The sequence below is a fragment of the Lolium rigidum genome, chromosome 4 (assembly GCF_022539505.1).
Source record: "Lolium rigidum isolate FL_2022 chromosome 4, APGP_CSIRO_Lrig_0.1, whole genome shotgun sequence".
NCBI classification, from domain to species: domain Eukaryota; kingdom Viridiplantae; phylum Streptophyta; class Magnoliopsida; order Poales; family Poaceae; genus Lolium; species Lolium rigidum.
The window spans coordinates 197599060-197620314 of NC_061511.1; the positions used below are offsets into that span (position 1 = coordinate 197599060).

General features: G+C 42.2%; 1 protein-coding gene across 1 annotated transcript; it reads right to left on the minus strand.

The window, feature by feature from the left end:
- Window positions 1-580: 580 nt before the first annotated feature.
- On the minus strand, window positions 581-4590 carry LOC124706822 (eukaryotic translation initiation factor 2 subunit gamma-like). The gene is made up of 9 exons (XM_047238491.1): window positions 4472-4590; window positions 3997-4110; window positions 3524-3585; window positions 2835-2947; window positions 2454-2556; window positions 1934-2161; window positions 1598-1816; window positions 1240-1500; window positions 581-1157 (listed from the first exon to the last, which is right to left on the minus strand). The coding sequence occupies exons 2-9, from the start codon at window positions 4100-4102 to the stop codon at window positions 855-857; spliced, it is 1395 nt and encodes a 464-aa protein (XP_047094447.1). The 5' UTR covers window positions 4103-4110; window positions 4472-4590; the 3' UTR covers window positions 581-854.
- Between the last annotated feature and the right edge of the window lie 16665 nt (window positions 4591-21255).

The window sequence follows — 21255 nt, forward strand, 5'->3', positions numbered from 1 at the left end:
CAAAATTCTCGTCCATGCTCATTGTCTTTGCGCCATCATGTTCACTTTATAAAATACTTGCAAAGATATGTAGAGGGTCATATGCTGTTGAATCCGCAAATAGTAGAACTGGAGATTGGCAAATTGCCTCTGAACATATCGCGGCGTGGGGCAGCATCAACCATATCGGCATGGGGCAAGGCTCCAATCTTAACAGGCAGTCGCGCAAGCAATCGCCAGACTGCAGATCTTGCCCGCAAAGGCTCGAAAAAAGGTACGTTGAAGAGTATTAGGTACGTACAAGCAAGAATCACTGAACAATCGTTGTCACGACACCAAGCGGTGGCTGGAGATGTAGTGGAGCAGTGATTGAATCTGGCTAGGTTTATAATGGCTGGAGAGACAGAGCGGAGCAAAGATTGGATCTGGAGGTAGCGGCTAGTTTTCTAATGGTTTCTTGGCCAGAGAGTGACATTTCAGTTCTGCGCGATCATACTTAACTAGTGAGCATGCTAAAGATGAGCGTAGCTACAGCAGGAAGGCAAACGCTGCACAAAACACTGAAGTCTGCTCAACGAAAGACATGATGAAGTCAACGAGATGATAGGCAAGACGATTTAGGTAAAATCTGAACCAAATTAGTAGGTTCCTCGCCTACTAACACATCCATGATAACATGGCAAGTAAAAAGATTTCCTAAACTCCGACAAAGAGAAAGCAAACTAGTAGCGTAGACAAATAATCCGGGATAATAACCCGCAAAGACAAGACTTCCAGACTCATGTTTTCTCCTCCATTTGACAAAAACTGTACCTAGGAGCTCTCTGCCCTTCCACATTTTGTCTCTCTTCTCACACAAACTGCGGGGGTGTGCTTCACAGCGGGCAGGGAGGGACCTCGAGCGTCGCGCCAGCCTGGATCTGGCCCCATCCGATAAGGCGCCAATGCTTCTCGACACGGCGGCTTAGGGCGACCTTCTCACCCTTGCTTGTGCACACAGGGGCGGTGAGCTGGAGCTTGGCAAGATCGTTCTTAACAGCAACCACACGGGCACCAGTGGACATGGACCCAATGTTAAGCATCAGGATCTCACCCTTAGTGAGCTTGGAGACCTTTCCTGCCTTCTCTGTGCCCTTTGTTCTCACACCCAACAGCCTTCGCAGAAGGAAGAAATTGATCTGCAAAGCAAAGTGCAAGGATGTTGTTAACAGCTATCAACTTTTTGGCTGAAATCTTGAAGCAAATAAAGATTCAACAAACCTCCAGCTCCACAAATACATCAGGAAGCGACCCAATTTCTCCTAGAACCTGGCCAACCAGCCTATCAGCACGAGTCAAAGTTGGGTCCATGGTTGTTCCCACACCAATAAGCCCTCCTGGCACAGCAAACTGGAGCTCATTCTGCTCAGCATAGAGCGAGACAATCCTTGAGTAGATTGGGGTGCATTTGATGTTGCCACTCTCATCCTTCATGACAATTCCAGGGCGAACTTCAATGTTCTGGTTCACCCTGAGGACTCCCTGTAAATAAGAATCACCATTCAGCATATACTTACAATAGGACAAAACAGAAGATTTATGATCTAATAATAATGTTCAATGACTGAGATCTGCATACCCTGAGGATGCTGCCACCTGCTACCCCACCCCTAATTTCATCCACCTCTGAACCAGGCTTGTTGACATCAAAGGAGCGAATAACAATCATGTTGGGAGGTGAAGTGAAGTTCCTTTCCGGAATGGGGATTTTCTTCACAATATATTCACAGATCACATCAATGTTGTACTTCAGCTGGGCAGATATTGGCACCACAGGAGCACCTTCAGCTATCGTGCCCTGCACAGATGAGGTAGTAAAAAAAGGTCAAACCACAAGCAAGAAGACATGTCTGAGGTGGTGGTCAGCCTCATGCTAGTAAACAACATCAAAAGAGCACCAACGAACAGTAGTGACCTGGATGAATTTTTGGATTGCTTCATGCTGGTTCATTGCTGCACTTTCCTGGATAAGGTCAATCTTATTCTGCAGAATTATGAGATGTTGGAGCCGCATGATTTCAACAGCTGCGAGATGCTCAGACGTCTGAGGTTGTGGGCAGCTTTCATTCGCTGCAATCAAAAGCAAGGCTCCATCCATGATAGCTGCTCCATTAAGCATTGTAGCCATGAGAATGTCGTGGCCCTGTTCAAAAGAGATAGATACTTTAAATACTAATAAATATAATACTCGTATTTATGTTCAATCAATGAAATGAATATCTAATGATCAATCAGAACTCTAGATGACCTCCAAATCCTTGTATCATTAGTCAGATATTTGGCCAACTAGTACTTCATGACCATAATTGAAAGGAAACAAGACCAAACAGAACTATAATCCCTCAGATGAGAAACAAATGGTAAGGCTAGCTTTCATGAACTAGAACTGTGAAAAAGAATATCCATAACAGCAAAGGGATAGGGTTTCATCATACCGGGCAATCAACAAAGGAAACATGTCTCAGGAGCTTCATCCTAGTGTTTTCAAACCCAGGCACATCACAGGCAGGAGTATCTTCTTTTCCGCTTCCATAGGCCCTTATATAATTCAAGGAGTCAATAGTGTAATTGACATAAAACAGAAAATTTGAGCATATTAGGGGTAAATAACCATACACTAGTTAATTTCTGAAGATCAAATTTAAGATTCCAATCATGAGTTCTACCATATATTAACTAGAATATAATCATATGAACCGATACGTTCAATAATCAATACAAGTATAGAGCGGTGTTCCTGAAGTCCTTTACTGTGAACAGTATGAGAGTAATAGAATCATGTAAAAAAAAGTGAAGTGAAGTGAAATTTAGCATACTTGTAACACATGGGCCGTGGACATCTGTCATCCTCACATTTATAGATTTTTGCATTAGCATAACCCAGCTTGATAGTGATGTTACGCTCAAGCTCATTCTTAAAGCGAACAGTCTACAAATTGAAACAAAGACATCAGAATATTGTACAAAATAGAACGTATAGAAAAGGATGAGGGCACCTCAACACCCATCAGTTACTAATCATTCTAGAAATTATTGCAAAATACCTAGACAGAGAAGCATAGACTGCAACAGTACACAAAATTCAAAATTACATGTGTAGTTTACGTGTTCATATACCAGGAATAATATAAGCATGCTATATGTTTGAGTCATGTGGAAAACTCACTAACAGTCTACAAATTGAAACAAAGACATCAGAATATTGCACAAAATAAAACGTATACAAAAGGATGAGGGCACCACGACATCCATCAGTTACACATCATTCAGAGATTATTGCAAAAATACCTAGACACAAAAGCATAGACTGCAACAGTGCACAAATTCAAAGTTACATGTGTAGCTTACTTGATACTAAGAATAATATAAGTGTGATATATATTTGAGTAATTATGGTGGAAAACTCACGAGCAGTTACTGATAAATGTGATTAATGATTGTCAAGCATATGCAGAATTCAGATTCAGAACTTGGAAAGAATATAAGCTAAAACAGTGAATGATACCTGAACTCCAGATATAGCTTTCACCACAGTAGACTTTCCATGTGCCACATGACCAATTGTTCCTGAGGAGTAACATAAAGATGAGAAGTATTACGACACCGCAAAAGGTTCTTACTTTGCATTATGGCACATAACATTCTAGTACCCAAAAAGGGACAGAAAAATAAAGATGGAAATAAACACGAGTAGGTGACTGTTCACATATCAAAACTGCAAATATGATCTGCAGGAAATTAGCTAATTAAACACCGTTAACATTCAATAAATGGCAATGCAAGTTTTCTGTGTTTAAAAAGCTCCACTGTATAATATACGTAAACATACAAATCAACAACAGTAAACATGAATCCTTCCACAGTAAACATGGCACGATTATAAGTACACAGAACTATGAGCTAATGAGGAACAGTCCACATAGCTTGTACTGATGTATCCTTCAAGAAATATTGCTAAAAAAAGGATGGTATCAGTACCAATGTTGATGGTGGCTTGGCGCGAGATGACTTCAGGCGACAACGGGTGGAGCTTAGTGACGTCGAGCTTGCTCAGGTCCTGCTCCATCAATCCTCGGCGTGCCATGATTGAAACTGAAAAATAATAACAAACAGGATGACCAACTTGTTCACCGACTCGACACCAGTTTCAGGAAAAGAGAACACATGCTATCTCCACCTATAAGGCCAGCTTTAACCCGCCGTGCGAGAGATTTCTACTTCTAATGCAGCAAGTGAGAGCATATATGTCAGCGCAAGTGCAGCACTATGGCCTTCCCAAAGCAAAAAAAAAAGTCTAAAACCTAGCAAGCTATCCACCCTACACCATCCAACCTAGAATTCGAAAGCGAAATCCACTATCAGGGTCTAGCCTAGCCAAGCAACCAGGGGATTTCCGTAATCGACTACGACAGCGTGCTAGGAGCGAGAGAGGATCTGGAGGACGGGGACTCGCCTTGGCTAGGGAGGAGCGGCGGCGGGTTGGGTGTGGCGAGACGAAGAGGGTCGCCGCGCGCGCGCGTAGATCTGACGCGAACCGAGCGGACGAACGAGGAGGATGCGGGTCGCCGGAGACGGGGGGTGGTCGCCGGTGGTGGCGAGGTTCGCGCGAGAGCTAGACGGCGGAGTCTGGGAGAGAGGGCAGAGGTGCTAGGGTTCAGGTTAAGGGTTGCGGCGGTGGTGGTGGTGGTTTTAACCGGGCCGTAGCCGGTGAAAGGCCGCTCAGATAACGGGCCCGCTACGCTACCGAAACAGAGGGCTTTCGTTGCCATCGTTTTACAGTCGGAATTTTGGGTTAATGTTTGTTAAAATTAGAAACACGTGATCAAGAAAAGAGACTTAAGAATACTGCGGCGGATTAAATTTTTTTTGGATAGTATTATTTTGCGAGAACTCAACAAACCATCAAGAAAATTTGAGAATATATGTTTCTCCTAATTTTTCAAGGTTTCTAACAGTATCCATAAATCTTGGTCACCTAAATTGCTTTTTAGCTAGTTTTCATATATTTATATATTTTAGAAATCTATAAGTCACCTAAAAGTTGTCATATGGACCAATTATTTGAAGCTATCGCTAAAAATACATATTCCTCATATTCATGGTGATGAATTTCTAGAACCTATAAAACACACCACAAAATTCCAATTGATTCAAGTCAGCCAAAAAAATATTTTTTGTAACACTGAAGACATGAAAGAACTCTTTGCTAAAATACATTATTTCGGTACGTGGCCAAGTAATATTTCATGTTTTGTCCTCTCTCATTTTTAGAAAAAAAGAGGGTTGGACCACTTTTCCCAATAGTTGGAAAAAAACAAAAAGGTTTGACTCTTCAAGGATCGCACAGGAAGGCGAGACTACGGGAGAGACCAGCCGTGGGGTTTGGTGACGGCAACTCAAGGCAGCAGGGTGATTGGCACGATCGGCGATTCTTTTTCTTTGTTGGTCTGAAGCTGATATCCGGTGGTCCTCTTCTTTATACTTCAATCACGTTGCGTGCAAAGTTGGGTCTTGTAGCTTAATTAGTTCGCTCCAATCTCGGTCCAATTACCAGCCGTACAACTAATGCAGAAAGACAGACCTTGGACTGTCCCCTCTCCTTCGTCTACAGTAGAGGCGTTTTTCTGAAACCTTCCCAGCCGACCCACCTCGCCGCCGCGGATCCGGTGGTTTCCCCTCCTCCGCCGGCTGCTCCGGCAGCGGGAGGGTGGGGGAACGCCGGATCCCGGTGTGTAAATAGTGTAGGGTTTGTTAGGAGCTCAGCCGGCGGCGCTTTGGAGGCGGAGGCGCGGCCGGTGCGGCGTTTGGTGGTGGCGCTCATCCCCTTCGACGACGGCGTTCTCTGGAGCTCCGCCGTGGAGCGGCCTCTCTCCTCGCGTCTGCAGCTCTCGGGAGCTGCCGTGCGCGCTACCCCCGGCCGGATGCGGGACGACGGATCCGGCGATCGAAGTTGAGGAAGATGGTGATGTTGCTTGGCTTGTCGACGACGGCGGCCTCCGGGGTAGGTCCTTTGGGACCGGCGATCGGCGACTTCCCGTTCGGCCGGGGTCCGCTTCCGCTCCAAGGCGTCAAGAGGAGCAGCTGCGACGGCGCGCCACCGACGGCTCTGTGGTGCTGGCGTAGTCGGCTTGCAGAAGGGCTTGGTTGTAATTTTTTTGTCTTTGTGGACCTTTCTGTATTTCTGCCAAGTTAATATCAGTTTCTTTCTCAAAAAAAAACAAAAAGTCCTCCTTATATATGCATGTCAAGGATCCTCTCTCTTGGTTAGCTCACCCGTTCATATAATTATGGAGGCGTGGCCCTCTCTAGTTGGCTTGTTGATCCCAGCTTGATGATCAACTGCTTGTAACCTATATAAACCGGTGAGAGTTAATAAAAGTAGGCGAGGTGGGACTAACGAACACAAGAAGTCCATGCCGGTTCGGTTGGTTATACCGCAGTATCAAGTCTGGGCCTAAGACGTGAGTGCAATTCACATGAAATTTTTCGATTTTTGATGATTCTAGGCCCAGTAGTGCAGCAGCTCATCAGCAGCAGGCCTGGGGCCGTCGGGAAGTTACAGACGATGGGAGGGACGGACGAATAATTACTGTGGCCGGTACAATGGTATATTTTGTATGTGATTTGGTGGGAGGGCAAATCGGTCCAAAAAAGTGTTGGACCAAGGAAACAATCCTCCCTTTATTATTAGGTATAGACTAGTAAAAGTACCCATGCGTTGCACCGGAAGAAATAAAATGCTTACACACTCTATTAAACAATTCGTGCTGACACTTCTCCTCTTTTTCACCATGTTAATGGTGGTCATGTTTTCTACTATTCAAAATGAGAATAATCATATTAACTTTCATATCTACACAAATAGTACCTATGTTTCGATGAATAAGGCACATATGCATTTTAAGATGAAGTTTCATAAAAAAATTTAATCAATAAAATCTTGATTATATTGTACATATTTAGTATCGTTAAATTCGTATTGAAAAACACTTTCTAATGTTGCTAATTTTATACCAATAATTTTTTATATGTTTGGAGTAATTTTTGATGAAAGAAAAAATACAAAAAATGAGGACACCTTATTCATTGTAATGGAGGGAATATGCATTATGACATCCAACAACTGTGAGCATGAACAAAATATTTTGTGCAACTTGTATGAGAATAGCAAAAGTTTTGGAAGCTTGCATATAGGTCGGTTTACATAAACTATAGTAGTAGGCTGGTCCATCGTCCGAGGCGGTAGCCCGACGGCAGCCAAGAGCTTGCATAGTGCTACTCGCCTCTCGGAGCAGCAGGCGAGACCTGATCGGCAGCTTGGAATGCCTCCGAAAAATTGTTTGCAAATGTATGTGAATTCAACATAAGTCCTTAATTTTTCCTCTCTCTATTTATATTTTATATTTGCCACGCCGACCTAATAAGTGAGTCCGAACAGCAGAAAACTATTTAAAAACCAAATTAGTGTTATGTGTCACATACCTACAAAAAGTGATATTTATGTGTTGAAAATATAAAAAAGGGTAGTTTAAAAGTAAATAAAAATGTTGAACGAAAAGAGATTAATACAAAAATATAAACTTGATTCAGAAAATAAGATTGTAGTTTAATGACATCGGCAACGTTTTCTTGCTGGTCCACGACTCGCTCGCTCCGTATGGGTCCGCGTTGAGTAATCCAGGGCTCTATCATCTCGTCGTAGATGAGACATGTATTTTCCTTCCTCCTTGCACAAGGCGGCCTAACCGTATTTTTTTATACGACAAGTACTTTCCTTTCCCTCCCACAAAGCCACAAGCCGCGTCCCGATCATACCCGGCGTGTTTCCATTGTCAATTTGTCATGCAGCATCATACGTAAATAATTCTCTTTCGTTTTGCTCACACACCATGCAGCGTGGTTGTTCTCTCCCAGTTGGCACATTATTTGCTTCCTTTGTCGTTTACCAACCAATGCGGCTGCTGCCTTGTTTTTGGGGTAGCTCGTATGATTCTAGGAAAGTAAGATATATAAATCGGCATGACTCAGCTCGTGGAAACGAGGTGGGACTATTGAACGATACTTGCGTGGGTTCCTGCTGCCCATCAGATAATTTCTAAACGTAAGTGTTGTGGCCCAGCAGCGCAGCTACGCCTACACGGCCCAGTACGTGAGGTCGCTATGGTCCGCGTTCGTCCCAGAAAATTAAATCGCTACGGGAGAACGTTTCGCGTTTGTATAAGCGGTGGCAGTAAAAGTAATTTGAATGATAAAATAGGGGTACTAATAAAACGGACGAAATTTTTGGGGAGAAACCTTCCTTCCTTTATTAGTAGGTATAGATATAGATATAGATATAGATATAAAAAAAATCTAGTGCTTCACAAATATGGTATCATAGAAAACATTGTCTATATAGGGGAAAAATCATAAAATTTATCAGTTCCATTATAATGAACTACACGCTAAACATCACAAAGTGGAATATTTATCAAGTGGTAACAAATCAGAACACATGGTTTAAAAAAAATGAAGTGTAGCACACTACTCTACTCTTCGATTATGATTAGGATAGTAGTAGCGATGCAATTTTCCGTGTCACGCGTAGATAGAAGAATCTAGACGAGCGCTAGGAAGGGAGCTTATCCCGAAGGGTTTGATGTTATATCCATTATATAGTAGATGCCTTTGATTCGACGCAAGGGTGGCCTTAATAGTTTCTCCATCTCCTTTCATACACGTTGTTATGCTACCAAGTGAGCCCCCGTGGCGAGTGCGTGTGCTTCAAGAATGCGTTGGTGTTGCATCAGTACGTTTCTTCAACTTGAGAGTGTACAGCATGTGTAGTGTCGTGGCATGCATCTTTTTTACCAAATGAGTAAATGATATTGGAAAAAAATAAGAAACATTCAAAATTGTGAAAAAAAACGTGTGGACGATGAACGGACAGCTCACAAGTGAGCATATATGTATCCCGTAAGACTTGTTCGTGGTTGCACAATGTACGGCAATGACATGAATATCATGACACACAATTGCGGCGAAATTTGCTCCATTTTAAACTGAAGGTCATATGTCCATGAAATGAAAATTCATAACTTTGCCACATGAATATGTTTGATTCGACATTTGTCATCTTACAATGTTACCACCAAAAAACAACAATAAGAATATGTCAACTAACATCATTTGTGTGATCAATATGTAATTGGTTATCTGCTGATAGTGATGTCTTTGAGTACTACTTTGCATACATTATGCACTTCTCTGATGATTCTAGAAAACTTGCAACCCAAAGATGAAATCTTGTATCATGATGAAGAATGACTTCGCTAAATAAACGCCAATGAACTAGAAGAAACTTGGTATACCTGAAAGACAACAGATGCCACCTAGAGGGGGAGGGGGTTGAATAGGCGGTTTAAAACTTGTATGAATATAGCTTAACAAATGCGGAATAAAATTAGTGTTTAATTTATCAAGCACAAAACATGTATAATTAGGGTTCACCTACGTGGACCAACAACTTATGCTAAGCAAGACAAACAACTATGTGATATCAATATATATAGCTTCAAGGACGAAGGCTATCACAAAGCGAAGTGCATAAGTAAATAGCTCGGGTAAAGGAATAACCGAGGTGACGCGGAGATGACGATGTATCCCGAATTTCACACTCTTGCGAGTGCTAGTCTCCGTTGAAGCGGTGTGGAGGACAAAACACTCCAAACGCCACGAAGGCCTCACCGTATTCTCCTTGACCCTTTGATACGTCCAATTTGCATCACTATTTTATATCATAATTTGCTGCTATTCATTGATATATTTCATATTTGGAGATGATACTTATGTTATTTCATCTATTTTGCATATTTCATGATTATTTGGAGATCGCGCACCGGAGCCAGGATTCTGCTGGAAAAAGCACCGTCAGGATGCAATATTTCGGAAGATCAGCAGTTGACGGAAATTATATGAAAAATCCTATTTTTTCGGAAGACGAAGGGAGCCGGAAGGGGAGCCGAGGGGACCCGAGGTGGGCCCACCTCATAGGCCGGCGCGGCCCAAGGCCTGGCCGCGCCGCCCTGTGAGGAGGGGGCCCACAGCCCTCTCTCGCCTCCTTTTCTTCGCGTACGTCTTCATCCCGAAAACCTAAGCCACAGAGGATAGTCGCGAAGAGTCACAGCCGCCTCTGTGGGGAGGAGAACACCAGAGAGAAAAGAGCTCTCCGGCGGGCAGGAATCCGCCGGGGAAATTCCCTCCCGGAGGGGGAAATCGACGCCATCGTCACCGTCATCGAGCTGGACATCATCTCCATCACCATCGTCATCATCTCCATCATTATCACCGCCATCTCCACCGCTGCATCTCGTCACCGTTGTAACAATTTGGGTTTGATCTTGATTGTTTGATAGGGGAAACTCTCCCGGTGTTGATTTCTACTTGTTATTGATGCTATTGAGTGAAACCATTGAACCAAGGTTTATGTTCAGATTGTTATTCATCATCATATCACCTCTGATCATGTTCCATATGATGTCTCGTGAGTAGTTCGTTTAGTTCTTGAGGACATGGGTGAAGTCTAAATGTTAGTAGTGAATCATGGTTGAGTAGTATTCGGTGTTATGATATTTAAGTTGTGGTGTTATTCTTCTAGTGGTGTCGTGTGAACGTCGACTACACGACACTTCACCATTTATGGGCCTAGGGGAATGCATCTTGTACTCGTTTGCCAATTGCGGGGTTGCCGGAGTGACGAAACCCGAGCCCCCGTTGGTATATCGATGCGGGAGGGATCGCAGGATCTCAGAGTTTAAGGCTGTGGTTAGATTTATCTTAATTACTTTCTTGTATTTGCGGATGCTTGCAAGGGGTATAATCACAAGTATGTATTAGTCCTAGGAAGGGCAGTACATTAGCATAGGTTCACCCACACAACACTTATCAAAACAATGAAGATTAATCAGTCTGTATGAAGCGAAAGCACTAGACTAAAATCCCGTGTGTCCTCAAGAACGTTTGGTCACTATAAGTAAACAAACCGGCTTGTCCTTTGTGCTAAAAAGGATTGGGCCACTCGCTGCAATTATTACTCTCGCACTTTACTTACTCGTACTTTGTTCATCTGTTACATCAAAACCCCCTGAATACTTGTCTGTGAGCATTTACAGTGAATCCTTCATCGAAACTGCTTGTCAACACCTTCTGCTCCTCGTTGGGATCGACATTCTTACTTATCGAAGATACTACGATACACCCCCTATACTTGTGGGTCATCACCCTTCCTACCAAAGGGGAAGACCTCGATCCACTATGGAACCTTAGGGTGGTCACCGAACCTGCACAAAGCTTGGGGCTATCTCCAAAACTTAATTGGAGGCTCCCAATAAATCGCTACAAAGACCTTGCCCTTGAAAAATCTCCACAACTTAATTGGAGTCTCCAAGAACACCACAAAGACCACTAAGCCATCTAGGGTCCAAAGACCCAAGAGGAACAAGCTCCGGGAACAAACTCTCGAAGTGATATACTCACGAACTTTCAACTCCACGTATCACCGCGGAGATGTCAAACCGGTGCACCAAATGCAATGGCAAGAACACTACAAAGATGATCAAATCTTTATCTCTCAAATTCCAACAAAGCTACAAAAACTATTGGGGAAATAAGAGAGAAAGAACAAATAGAGGACGGACACTAAATCAAAGATGATGGACGTTGTGTTTTGTGTTGGAAAGTCGTTTCGTGTAATGGCAAAGATTTCAATCATAGTCTTCATCCATTTTATTTTATCTAAAAAATAGAGAGAAATCAATAAGCATACGTGGAGTGCTCATCTTATACCGATCTGTAAGACTACATATTTATTGTGTTTTTATTTATTAATCATACAGATGGTGCCACTGTTATTGCACTCAAACAACGAGGGATTAATGTGTGCCTCGAGAAACATGTTTGTCGAGAAGTTAGTAGTGTTACTAGATGACTTGTATGCCGTCATTAGGCACTACTTAGTCCTATGTTGGCAGAGCATCATAAGAAGAGGCCCGTTGGATGAGACATGAGTTCTGATGAACTCACCAAGTGTTTCTTTTAGGCACTCCTCTTGCTGATGTTGGTATGAATTGTCATGAACTCCACGGATTCAACACTAGAGATATCCTGACCCCATTGGCGGACGCAGCGGGGGGGCCGGGGGGGCCAAGGCCCACCCAGAATTCGCTGGCCCATCCGGCCATCCTGGAGGAGTCAAGCCCCACGCCACGCGCAAGCCCCAGACTTCGATTCCCCACTCCACGCGCACCCGTCCTTCGACCGCAGCCGCCGTCCTCCGACCGCAGCCGCCACCCGCCACTCCGGCCCCGGCTCCGCCGCCGCCCCAGCCCCGCCGCCGCTGCTGCCCATCAGCCCCGCCCAGTCCGGCGCTCGCCCGCGGCCCGCCCCAGCTGCGTCCGCCCATGCTGCTGCTGACCGCCGGCCGCCCTCGCTGCTGCGTTGCCGACCAAGTGGGTGATGCAGCCATTTGCATGTGAGCTGTGATGACCCCTACAAAGAGGTGATGCAATCAACTTGTACCGTTGCAGATGAATAATGTATGGACCCACCTGATGCGTGTGGTTGGCACGTCCGTTGGGAACCCCAAGAGGAAGGTGTGATGCGCACAGCGGCAAGTTTCCCTCAGTAAGAAACCAAGGTTTAATCGGACCAGTAGGAGTCAAGAAGCACGTTGAAGGTTGATGGCGGCGAGATGTAGTGCGGCGCAACACCGAGGATTCCGGCGCCAACGTGGAACCCTGCACAACACAACCAAAGTACTTTGCCCCAACGAAACGAGTGAGGTTGTCAATCTCACCAGCTTGCCGTAACAAAGGATTAACCGTATTGTGTGGAAGATGATTGTTTGCGGAAAACGAGTAGAACAAGTATTGCGGTAGGTTGTATTTCGAGTAAAGAGAATTGGACCGGGGTCCACAGTTCACTAGAGGTGTCTCTCCCATAAGACGAACGAGCATGTTGGGTGAACAAATTACGGTTGGGCAATTGACAAATAAAGAGAGCATGACCATGCACATACATATCATGATGAGTATAGTGAGATTTAATTGGGCATTACGACAAAGTACATAGACCGCCATCCAACTGCATCTATGCCTAAAAAGTCCACCTTCGGGTTATCATCCGAACCCCTCCAGTATTAAGTTGCTAACAACGAGACAATTGCATTAAGTATTGCGCGTAATGTAACTAGTGACTACATCCTTGAACATAGCACTAATGTTTTATCCCTAGTGGCAACAAGCACATCCATAACCTTAGAGGTTCTTGTCACCCCTCCGGATTCACGGAGACATGAACCCACTATCGAGCATAAATACTCCCTTTTGGAGTTACTAGCATCAACTTGGCCGGAGCATCTACTAATAACGGAGAGCATGCAAGATCATAAACAACACATAGATATAACTTTGATAATCAACATAACAAGTATTCTCTATTCATCGGATCCCAACAAACGCAACATATAGAATTACGAGATAGATGATCTTGATCATGTTAGGCAGCTCACAAGATCCGACAATGATAGCACAATGGGGAGAAGACAACCATCTAGCTACCGCTATGGACCCATAGTACAGGGGTAGACTACTCACACATCACACCGGAGGCGACCATGGCGGCGTAGAGTCCTCCGGGAGATGATTCCCCTCTCCGGCAAGGTGCCGGAGGCGATCTCCTGGATCCCCCGAGATGGGATCGGCGGCGGCGGCGTCTCTGGAAGGTTTTCCGTATCGTGGCTCTCGGTGCGGGGGTTTCGTCACGGAGGCTATTTGTAGGCGGAAGGGCAGGTCAAGAGGCGGCACGGGGGCCCCACACCACAAGGCCGCGCGGCCAAGGGGGGCCGCGCCGCCCTAGGGTGTGGCCCCTCGTCGCCCCTCTTCGTCTCTCCTTCGGACTTCCGGAAGCTTCGTGGAAAAATAGGCCCCTGGGCTTTGATTTCGTCCAATTCCGAGAATATTTCGTTACTAGGATTTCTGAAACCAAAAACAGCGAAGACAAAGAATCGGCACTTCGGCATCTTGTTAATAGGTTAGTTCCAGAAAATGCACGAATATGACATAAAGTGTGCATAAAATATGTAGATAACATCAATAATGTGGCATGGAACATAAGAAATTATCGATACGTCGGAGACGTATCAGCATCCCCAAGCTTAGTTCGCTCGTCCCGAGCAGGTAAAACGATAACACGGATAATTTCGGAGTGACATGCCATCATAATCTTGATCATACTATTTGTAAAGCATATGTAGTGAATGCAGCGATCAAAACAATGTATATGACATGAGTAAACAAGTGAATCATAAAGCAAAGACTTTTCATGAATAGCACTTCAAGACAAGCATCAATAAGTCTTGCATAAGAGTTAACTCATAAAGCAATAATTCATAGTAAAGGCATTGAAGCAACACAAAAGAAGATTAAGTTTCAGCGGTTGCTTTCAACTTGTAACATGTATATCTCATGGATATTGTCAACATAGAGTAATATAATAAGTGCAATAAGCAAGTATGTAGGAATCAATGCACAGTTCACACAAGTGTTTGCTTCTTGAGGTGGAGAGAAATAGGTGAACCGACTCAACATTGAAAGTAAAAGAATGGTCCTCATAGAGGAAAAGCATCGATTGCTATATTTGTGCTAGAGCTTTGATTTTGAAAACATGAAACAATTTTGTCAACGGTAGTAATAAAGCATATGCATCATGTAAATTATATCTTATAAGTTGCAAGCCTCATGCATAGTGTACCAATAGTGCCCGCACCTTGTCCTAATTAGCTTGGACTACCCGGATTATCACCGCAATACATATGCTTTAACCAAGTTTCACAAAGGGGTACCTCTATGCCGCTTGTACAAAGGTCTAAGGAGAAAGCTCGCATTGGATTTCTCGCTTTTGATTATTCTCAACTTAGACATCCATACCGGGACAACATAGACAACGGATAATGGACTCCTCTTTTAATGCTTTAAGCATTCAACAACAATTAATTCTTTTCTCATTAGAGATTTGAGGATGTTTGTCCAAAATCGAAACTTCCACCATGGATCATGGCTTTAGTTAGCGGCCCAATGTTCTTCTCTCACAATATGCATGCTCAAACCTTTCAACTCAGTGTAGATCGCCCTTACTTCAGACAAGACGAACATGCATAGCAACTCAAATGAAATTCAACAATGAAAAGTTGATGGCGTCCCCAGCAAACATGGTTATCGCACAACAAGCAACTTAATAAGAGATAAAGTGCATAATTACATATTCAATACCACAATAGTTTTTAAGCTATTTGTCCCATGAGCTATATATTGCAAAGGTGAATGATGGAATTTTAAAGGTAGCACTCAAGCAATTTACTTTGGAATGGCGGAAAATACCATGTAGTAGGTAGGTATGGTGGACACAAATGACATAGTGGTTGGCTCAAGTATTTTGGATGCATGAGAAGTATTCCCTCTCGATACAAGGTTTAGGCTAGCAAGGCTTATTTGAAACAAACACAAGGATGAACCGGTGCAGCAAAACTCACATAAAAGACATATTGAAAACATTATAAGACTCTACACCGTCTTCCTTGTTGTTCAAACTCAATACTAGAAATTATCTAGACCTTAGAGAAACCAAATATGCAAACCAAATTTTAGCATGCTCTATGTATTTCTTCATTAATGGGTGCAAAGCATATGATGCAAGAGCTTAAACATGAGCACAACAATTGCTAAGTATCACATTACCCAAGACATTTATAGCAATTACTACATGTATCATTTTCCAATTCCAACCATATAACAATTTAACGAAGGAGAAACTTCGCCATGAATACTATGAGTAGAAACCAAGGACATACTTGTCCATATGCTACAGCGGAGCGTGTCTCTCTCCCATAAAGTGAATTCTAGGATCCATTTTATTCAAACAAAACAAAAAACAAAAACAAACCGACGCTCCAAGCAAAGCACATAAGATGTGACGGAATAAAAATATAGTTTCGGGGAGGAACCTGATAATGTTGTCGATGAAGAAGGGGATGCCTTGGGCATCCCCAAGTTTAGACGCTTGAGTCTTCTTGATATATGCAGGGGTGAACCACCGGGGCATCCCCAAGCTTAGTGCTTTCACTCTCCTTGATCATGTTGCATCATACTCCTCTCTTGATCCTTGAAAACTTCCTCCACACCAAACTCGAAACAACTCATTAGAGGGTTAGTGCACAATATAAATTGACATATTCAGAGGTGACACAATCATTCTTAACACTTCTGGACATTGCATAATGCTACTGGACATTAGTGGATCAAAGAAATTCATCCAACATAGCAAAAGAGGCAATGCGAAATAAAAGGCAGAATCTGTCAAAACAGAACAGTTCGTATTGATGAATTTTAAAATGGCACCAGACTTGCTCAAATGAAAATGCTCAAATTGAATGAAAGTTGCGTACATATCTGAGGATCATGCACGTAAATTGGCATAATTTTCTGAGCTACCTACAGGGAGGTGGACCCAGATTCGTGACAGCAAAAAAATCTGGAACTGTGCAGTAATCCAAATCTAGTACTTACTTTTCTATCAACGGCTTAACTTGGCACAACAAAACACAAAACTAAGATAAGGAGAGGTTGCTACAGTAGTAAACAACTTCCAAGACACAAAATAAAAACAAAGTACTGTAGGTAAAAACATGGGTTGTCTCCCATAAGCGCTTTTCTTTAACGCCTTTCAGCTAGGCGCAGAAAGTGTGCATCAAGTATCTATAATATCTAAATAGGAGCAACCCACTAAGTTGATTTCTCTTAACATGCAAGCATGCCACCTCATCAAGTGCCACCTAAGCACACTACCCTTTCTTTGTTACCTTCCAGTATTGAGCGCCTTCTTTAATATTTCAGTTTCTTTTTGTACTAAGTGGCGAGTCACCTGTTCTAGCAATTGCAAGGCACCTATTCAGCTTCAAATTCCAAAATTATTTCTGCTAGCGAGATAGCAATAGAGGCCGTTTATAAGACCTCTCATCTAACGTAATCTATATTAGTCTGTCTCTCTCATCTCACTCCTCTACACCTGCAGGAAGTAGATGATAAGAAGGCAGGTCACAATTTGAATAGAACCTCCGTTCTAGCGTCTCGTGAGAATCGGCACTGCCGCGGACGCGCACGAGCCAGCGTACCATGACATTCATTCATGTATCTTTCCCATCCACTGCCCATTCTGTTAGTCGCACCCTGCATCTCTCTCCCTCTTCCATATATGTTTACCTTGATTTGACTCTTCGTTGATCCACTGTGTTTTAGTGTGTGCAGATCCTATGCAGGTTGGTTTCACCGTGAAGGCAAGGCATGTACTCTGCGTACATATTTTTGACCATCGACGTGATATTGCATACTTAATTTTTCATCTGTCCCAAATGCATCCAGCATATGCTAACCTATTTGTGCTCTCTCCAATGAATCATCTAGATTAACAGACTCACTTTTTTTTGGTTTTGTTTTGCATAAATTCGTGGGTATTGCTTCCTTAGAGTGGCAATCATTGCATTTTCTTCAGTTTCCTGACGTTCAATCTTTCCATTCGCTAATAACAACAGACATTCTTTGATTGTTTCCAAATAATTTGATAGTCTTTTGTTTGCAATTTTGCATAACTTTGCTTCCTTTCAGATCTGAATTAAATCCATTGTATAACACTGAAAGTCTGAAACTGCACACTACGATTTGCTGCCTCTGTTTCACACTTATATATTACCTGTCCTCTTTAATTCAGGTTATGCAACTCTTAACCAACTACAGTGCAATATCTATGTATGTTACACTTGAAAACCATAGATATTGAGACTTGGGAGGGAGGACTATGTAGCGATTCTCATTACCTTTATATTTTGTTCACGTATTTCATATAACACGATTGTCATTTTCTCTTGATCAATAATTTCTTTCAAATAGAAGATCGCCCGTATACATCTATATGCACATTTGAGCAGTATCCTTCAGGTTATGATTATTCCGTTTGCCATCCAACGTTGTCATATCTTTGAATTGGAATCTTCCTCTTTGCATACTTTGAAGGGAGTGTATTGTTCATTGAAATGTTATAATTAAAATCATTAATGTTTACTTTGCTTTCATCCTTCCTTTGTTACATATTAGTACAAGAAAGTTGGAGCAGGTAACACTTGAGATGTGCTATCATGGTATGATGCACTGTACACATCAACATTGTGCCATGTGCTTGCTTGCTCTACTGCGCCCACCGCAATTCATTTGAACTTGCATTATTTTGAAATTCCTGTGTCTCATGACTGAATGGCCTCCTGTGATTTGTTGGGTTGTTTGGTTGTTGCATTCTAAAGTCCCGCAGCAATCGCGCGGGAAATTATCTAGTTATCAAGAGATGAAGTGTCAACATCATAATTTGTTCTCATAATAGAATCAAAAGGTACCTTCATTCTCTTTCTAGGGAAGTGTTCCATACCTTTCTTGAGAGGAAATTGATATTTTATATTACCTTCCTTCATATCAATAATAGCACCAACAGTTCGAAGAAAAGGTCTTCCCAATATAATGGGACAAGATGCATTGCATTCAATATCCAAGACAACAAAATCAACGGGGACAAGGTTATTATTAACGGTAATGCGAACATTATCAACCTTACCCAAAGGTTTCTTTGTAGAATGATCAGCAAGATTAACATCCAAATAACAATTTTTCAGCGGTGGCAAGTCAAGCATATTATAAATTTTCTTAGGCATAACGAAATACTTGCACCAAGATCACATAGAGCATTACAATCAAAATCTTTAATCTTCATCTTAATGATGGGCTCCCAACCATCCTCTAGCTTTTTAGGAATAGAGGCTTCGCGCTCTAATTTCTCTTCTCTAGCTTTTATGAGAGCATTTGTAATATGATGCGTGAAAGCCAAATTTATAGCACTAGCATTAGGACTTTTAGCAAGTTTTTGCAAGAACTTTATAACTTCAGAGATGTGGCAATCATCAAAATTCAAACCATTATAATCTAAAGCAATAGGATCATCATCCCCAATGTTGGAAAAAATTTCAGCAGTTTTATCACAGTGCGGTTTCAGCAGTTTTAGCGAGTTTCAGTGCAGTTTTTCGCTTTGCATTAGAAGTGGAAACATTGCTAACACCAATTCTTTTATTAGTATTAGTAGGAGGTGCAGCAACATGTGTAGCATTAGTATTACTAGTGGTGGTAATAGTCCAAACTTTAGCTATATTCTTCTCTTTAGCTAGTTTTTCATTTTCTTCTCTATCCCACCTAGCACGCAGTTCAGCCATTAATCTTATATTCTCATTAATTCTAACTTGAATGGCATTTGCTGTAGTAACAATTTTATTATGATGATTCTCATTAGGCAAAAGTTTTGATTTCAAAAGATCAACATCAGCAGCAAGACTATCGACTTTAGAAGCAAGTATATTTGTTAAAAGCAGTTTGTGTACTAATAAATTCTTTAAGCATGGCTTAAAGTCCAGGGGGTGAATTCCTATTATTGTTGTAAGAATTCCCATAAGAATTACCATAGCCGTTGCCATTATTATAAGGATATGGCCTATAGTTGTTACTAGAATTGTTCAGGTAAGCATTGTTGTTGAAATTATTATTTTTAATGAAGTTTACATCAACATGTTCTTCTTGTGCAACCAATGAAGCTAACGGAACATTATTAGGATCAATATTAGTCCTATCATTCACAAGCATAGACATAATAGCATCAATCTTATCACTCAAGGAAGAGGTTTCTTCGACGAATTTACCTTCTTACCTTGTGGAGCTCTTTCCGTGTGCCATTCAGAGTAATTGATCATCATATTATCAAGAAGCTTTGTTGCTTCACCAAGAGTGATGGACATAAAGGTACCTCCAGCAGCTGAATCCAATAAATTCCGTGAAGAAAAATTTAGTCCTGCATAGAAGGTTTGGATGATCATCCAAGTAGTCGATCCATGGGTTGGGCAATTTTTAACCGAGAGATTTCATTCTTTCCCAAGCTTGAGCAACATGTTCAGTATCTAATTGTTTAAAATTCATTATGCTACTCCTCAAAGATATAATTTTAGCAGGGGGTAATATCTACCAATAAAAGCATCCTTGCATTTAGTCCATGAATCAATACTATTCTTAGGCAGAGATAGCAACCAATCTTTAGCTCTTCCTCTTAATGAGAAAGGGAACAATTTTAGTTTAATAATATCACCATCTACATCTTTATATTTTTGCATTTCACATAGTTCAACAAAATTATTAAGATGAGCAGCAGCATCATCAGAACTAACACCAGAAAATTGATCTCGCATAACAAGATTCAGTAAAGCAGGTTTAATTTCAAAGAATTCTGCTGTAGTAGCAGGTGGAGCAATAGGTGTGCATAAGAAATCATTATTATTTGTGGTTGTGAAATCACACAACTTAGTATTTTCAGCGTTGGCCATTTTAGCAACAGTAAATAAAGCAAACTAGATAAAGTAAATGCAAGTAAACTAATTTTTTTTGTGTTTTTGATATAGCGAACAAGATAGCAAATAAAGTAAAACTAGCAACTAATTTTTTTGTATTTTGATTTAGTGCAGCAAACAAAGTAGTAAATAAAACTAAGCAAGACAAAAACAAAGTAAAGAGATTGAGAAGTGGAGACTCCCCTTGCGGCGTGTCTTGATCTCCCCGACAACGGCGCCGGAAATTTGCTTGATGCGTGTGGTTGGCACGTCCGTTGGGAACCCCAAGAGGAAGGTGTGATGCGCACAGCGGCAAGTTTCCCTCGGTAAGAAACCAAGGTTTAATCGGACCAGTAGGAGTCAAGAAGCACGTTGAAGGTTGATGGCGGCGAGATGTAGTGCGGCGCAACACCGGGGATTCCGGCGCCAACGTGGAACTCGCACAACACAACCAAAGTACTTTGCCCCAACGAAACGAGTGAGGTTGTCAATCTCACCGGCTTGCTGTAACAAAGGATTAACCGTATTGTGTGGAAGATGATTGTTTGCGGAAAACGATAGAACAAGTATTGCGGTAGGTTGTATTTCGAGTAAAGAGAATTGGACCGGGGTCCACGAGTTCACTAGAGGTGTCTCTCCCATAAGACGAACGAGCATGTTGGGTGAACAAATTACGAGTTGGGCAATTGACAAATAAAGAGAGCATGACCATGCACATACATATCATGATGAGTATAGTGAGA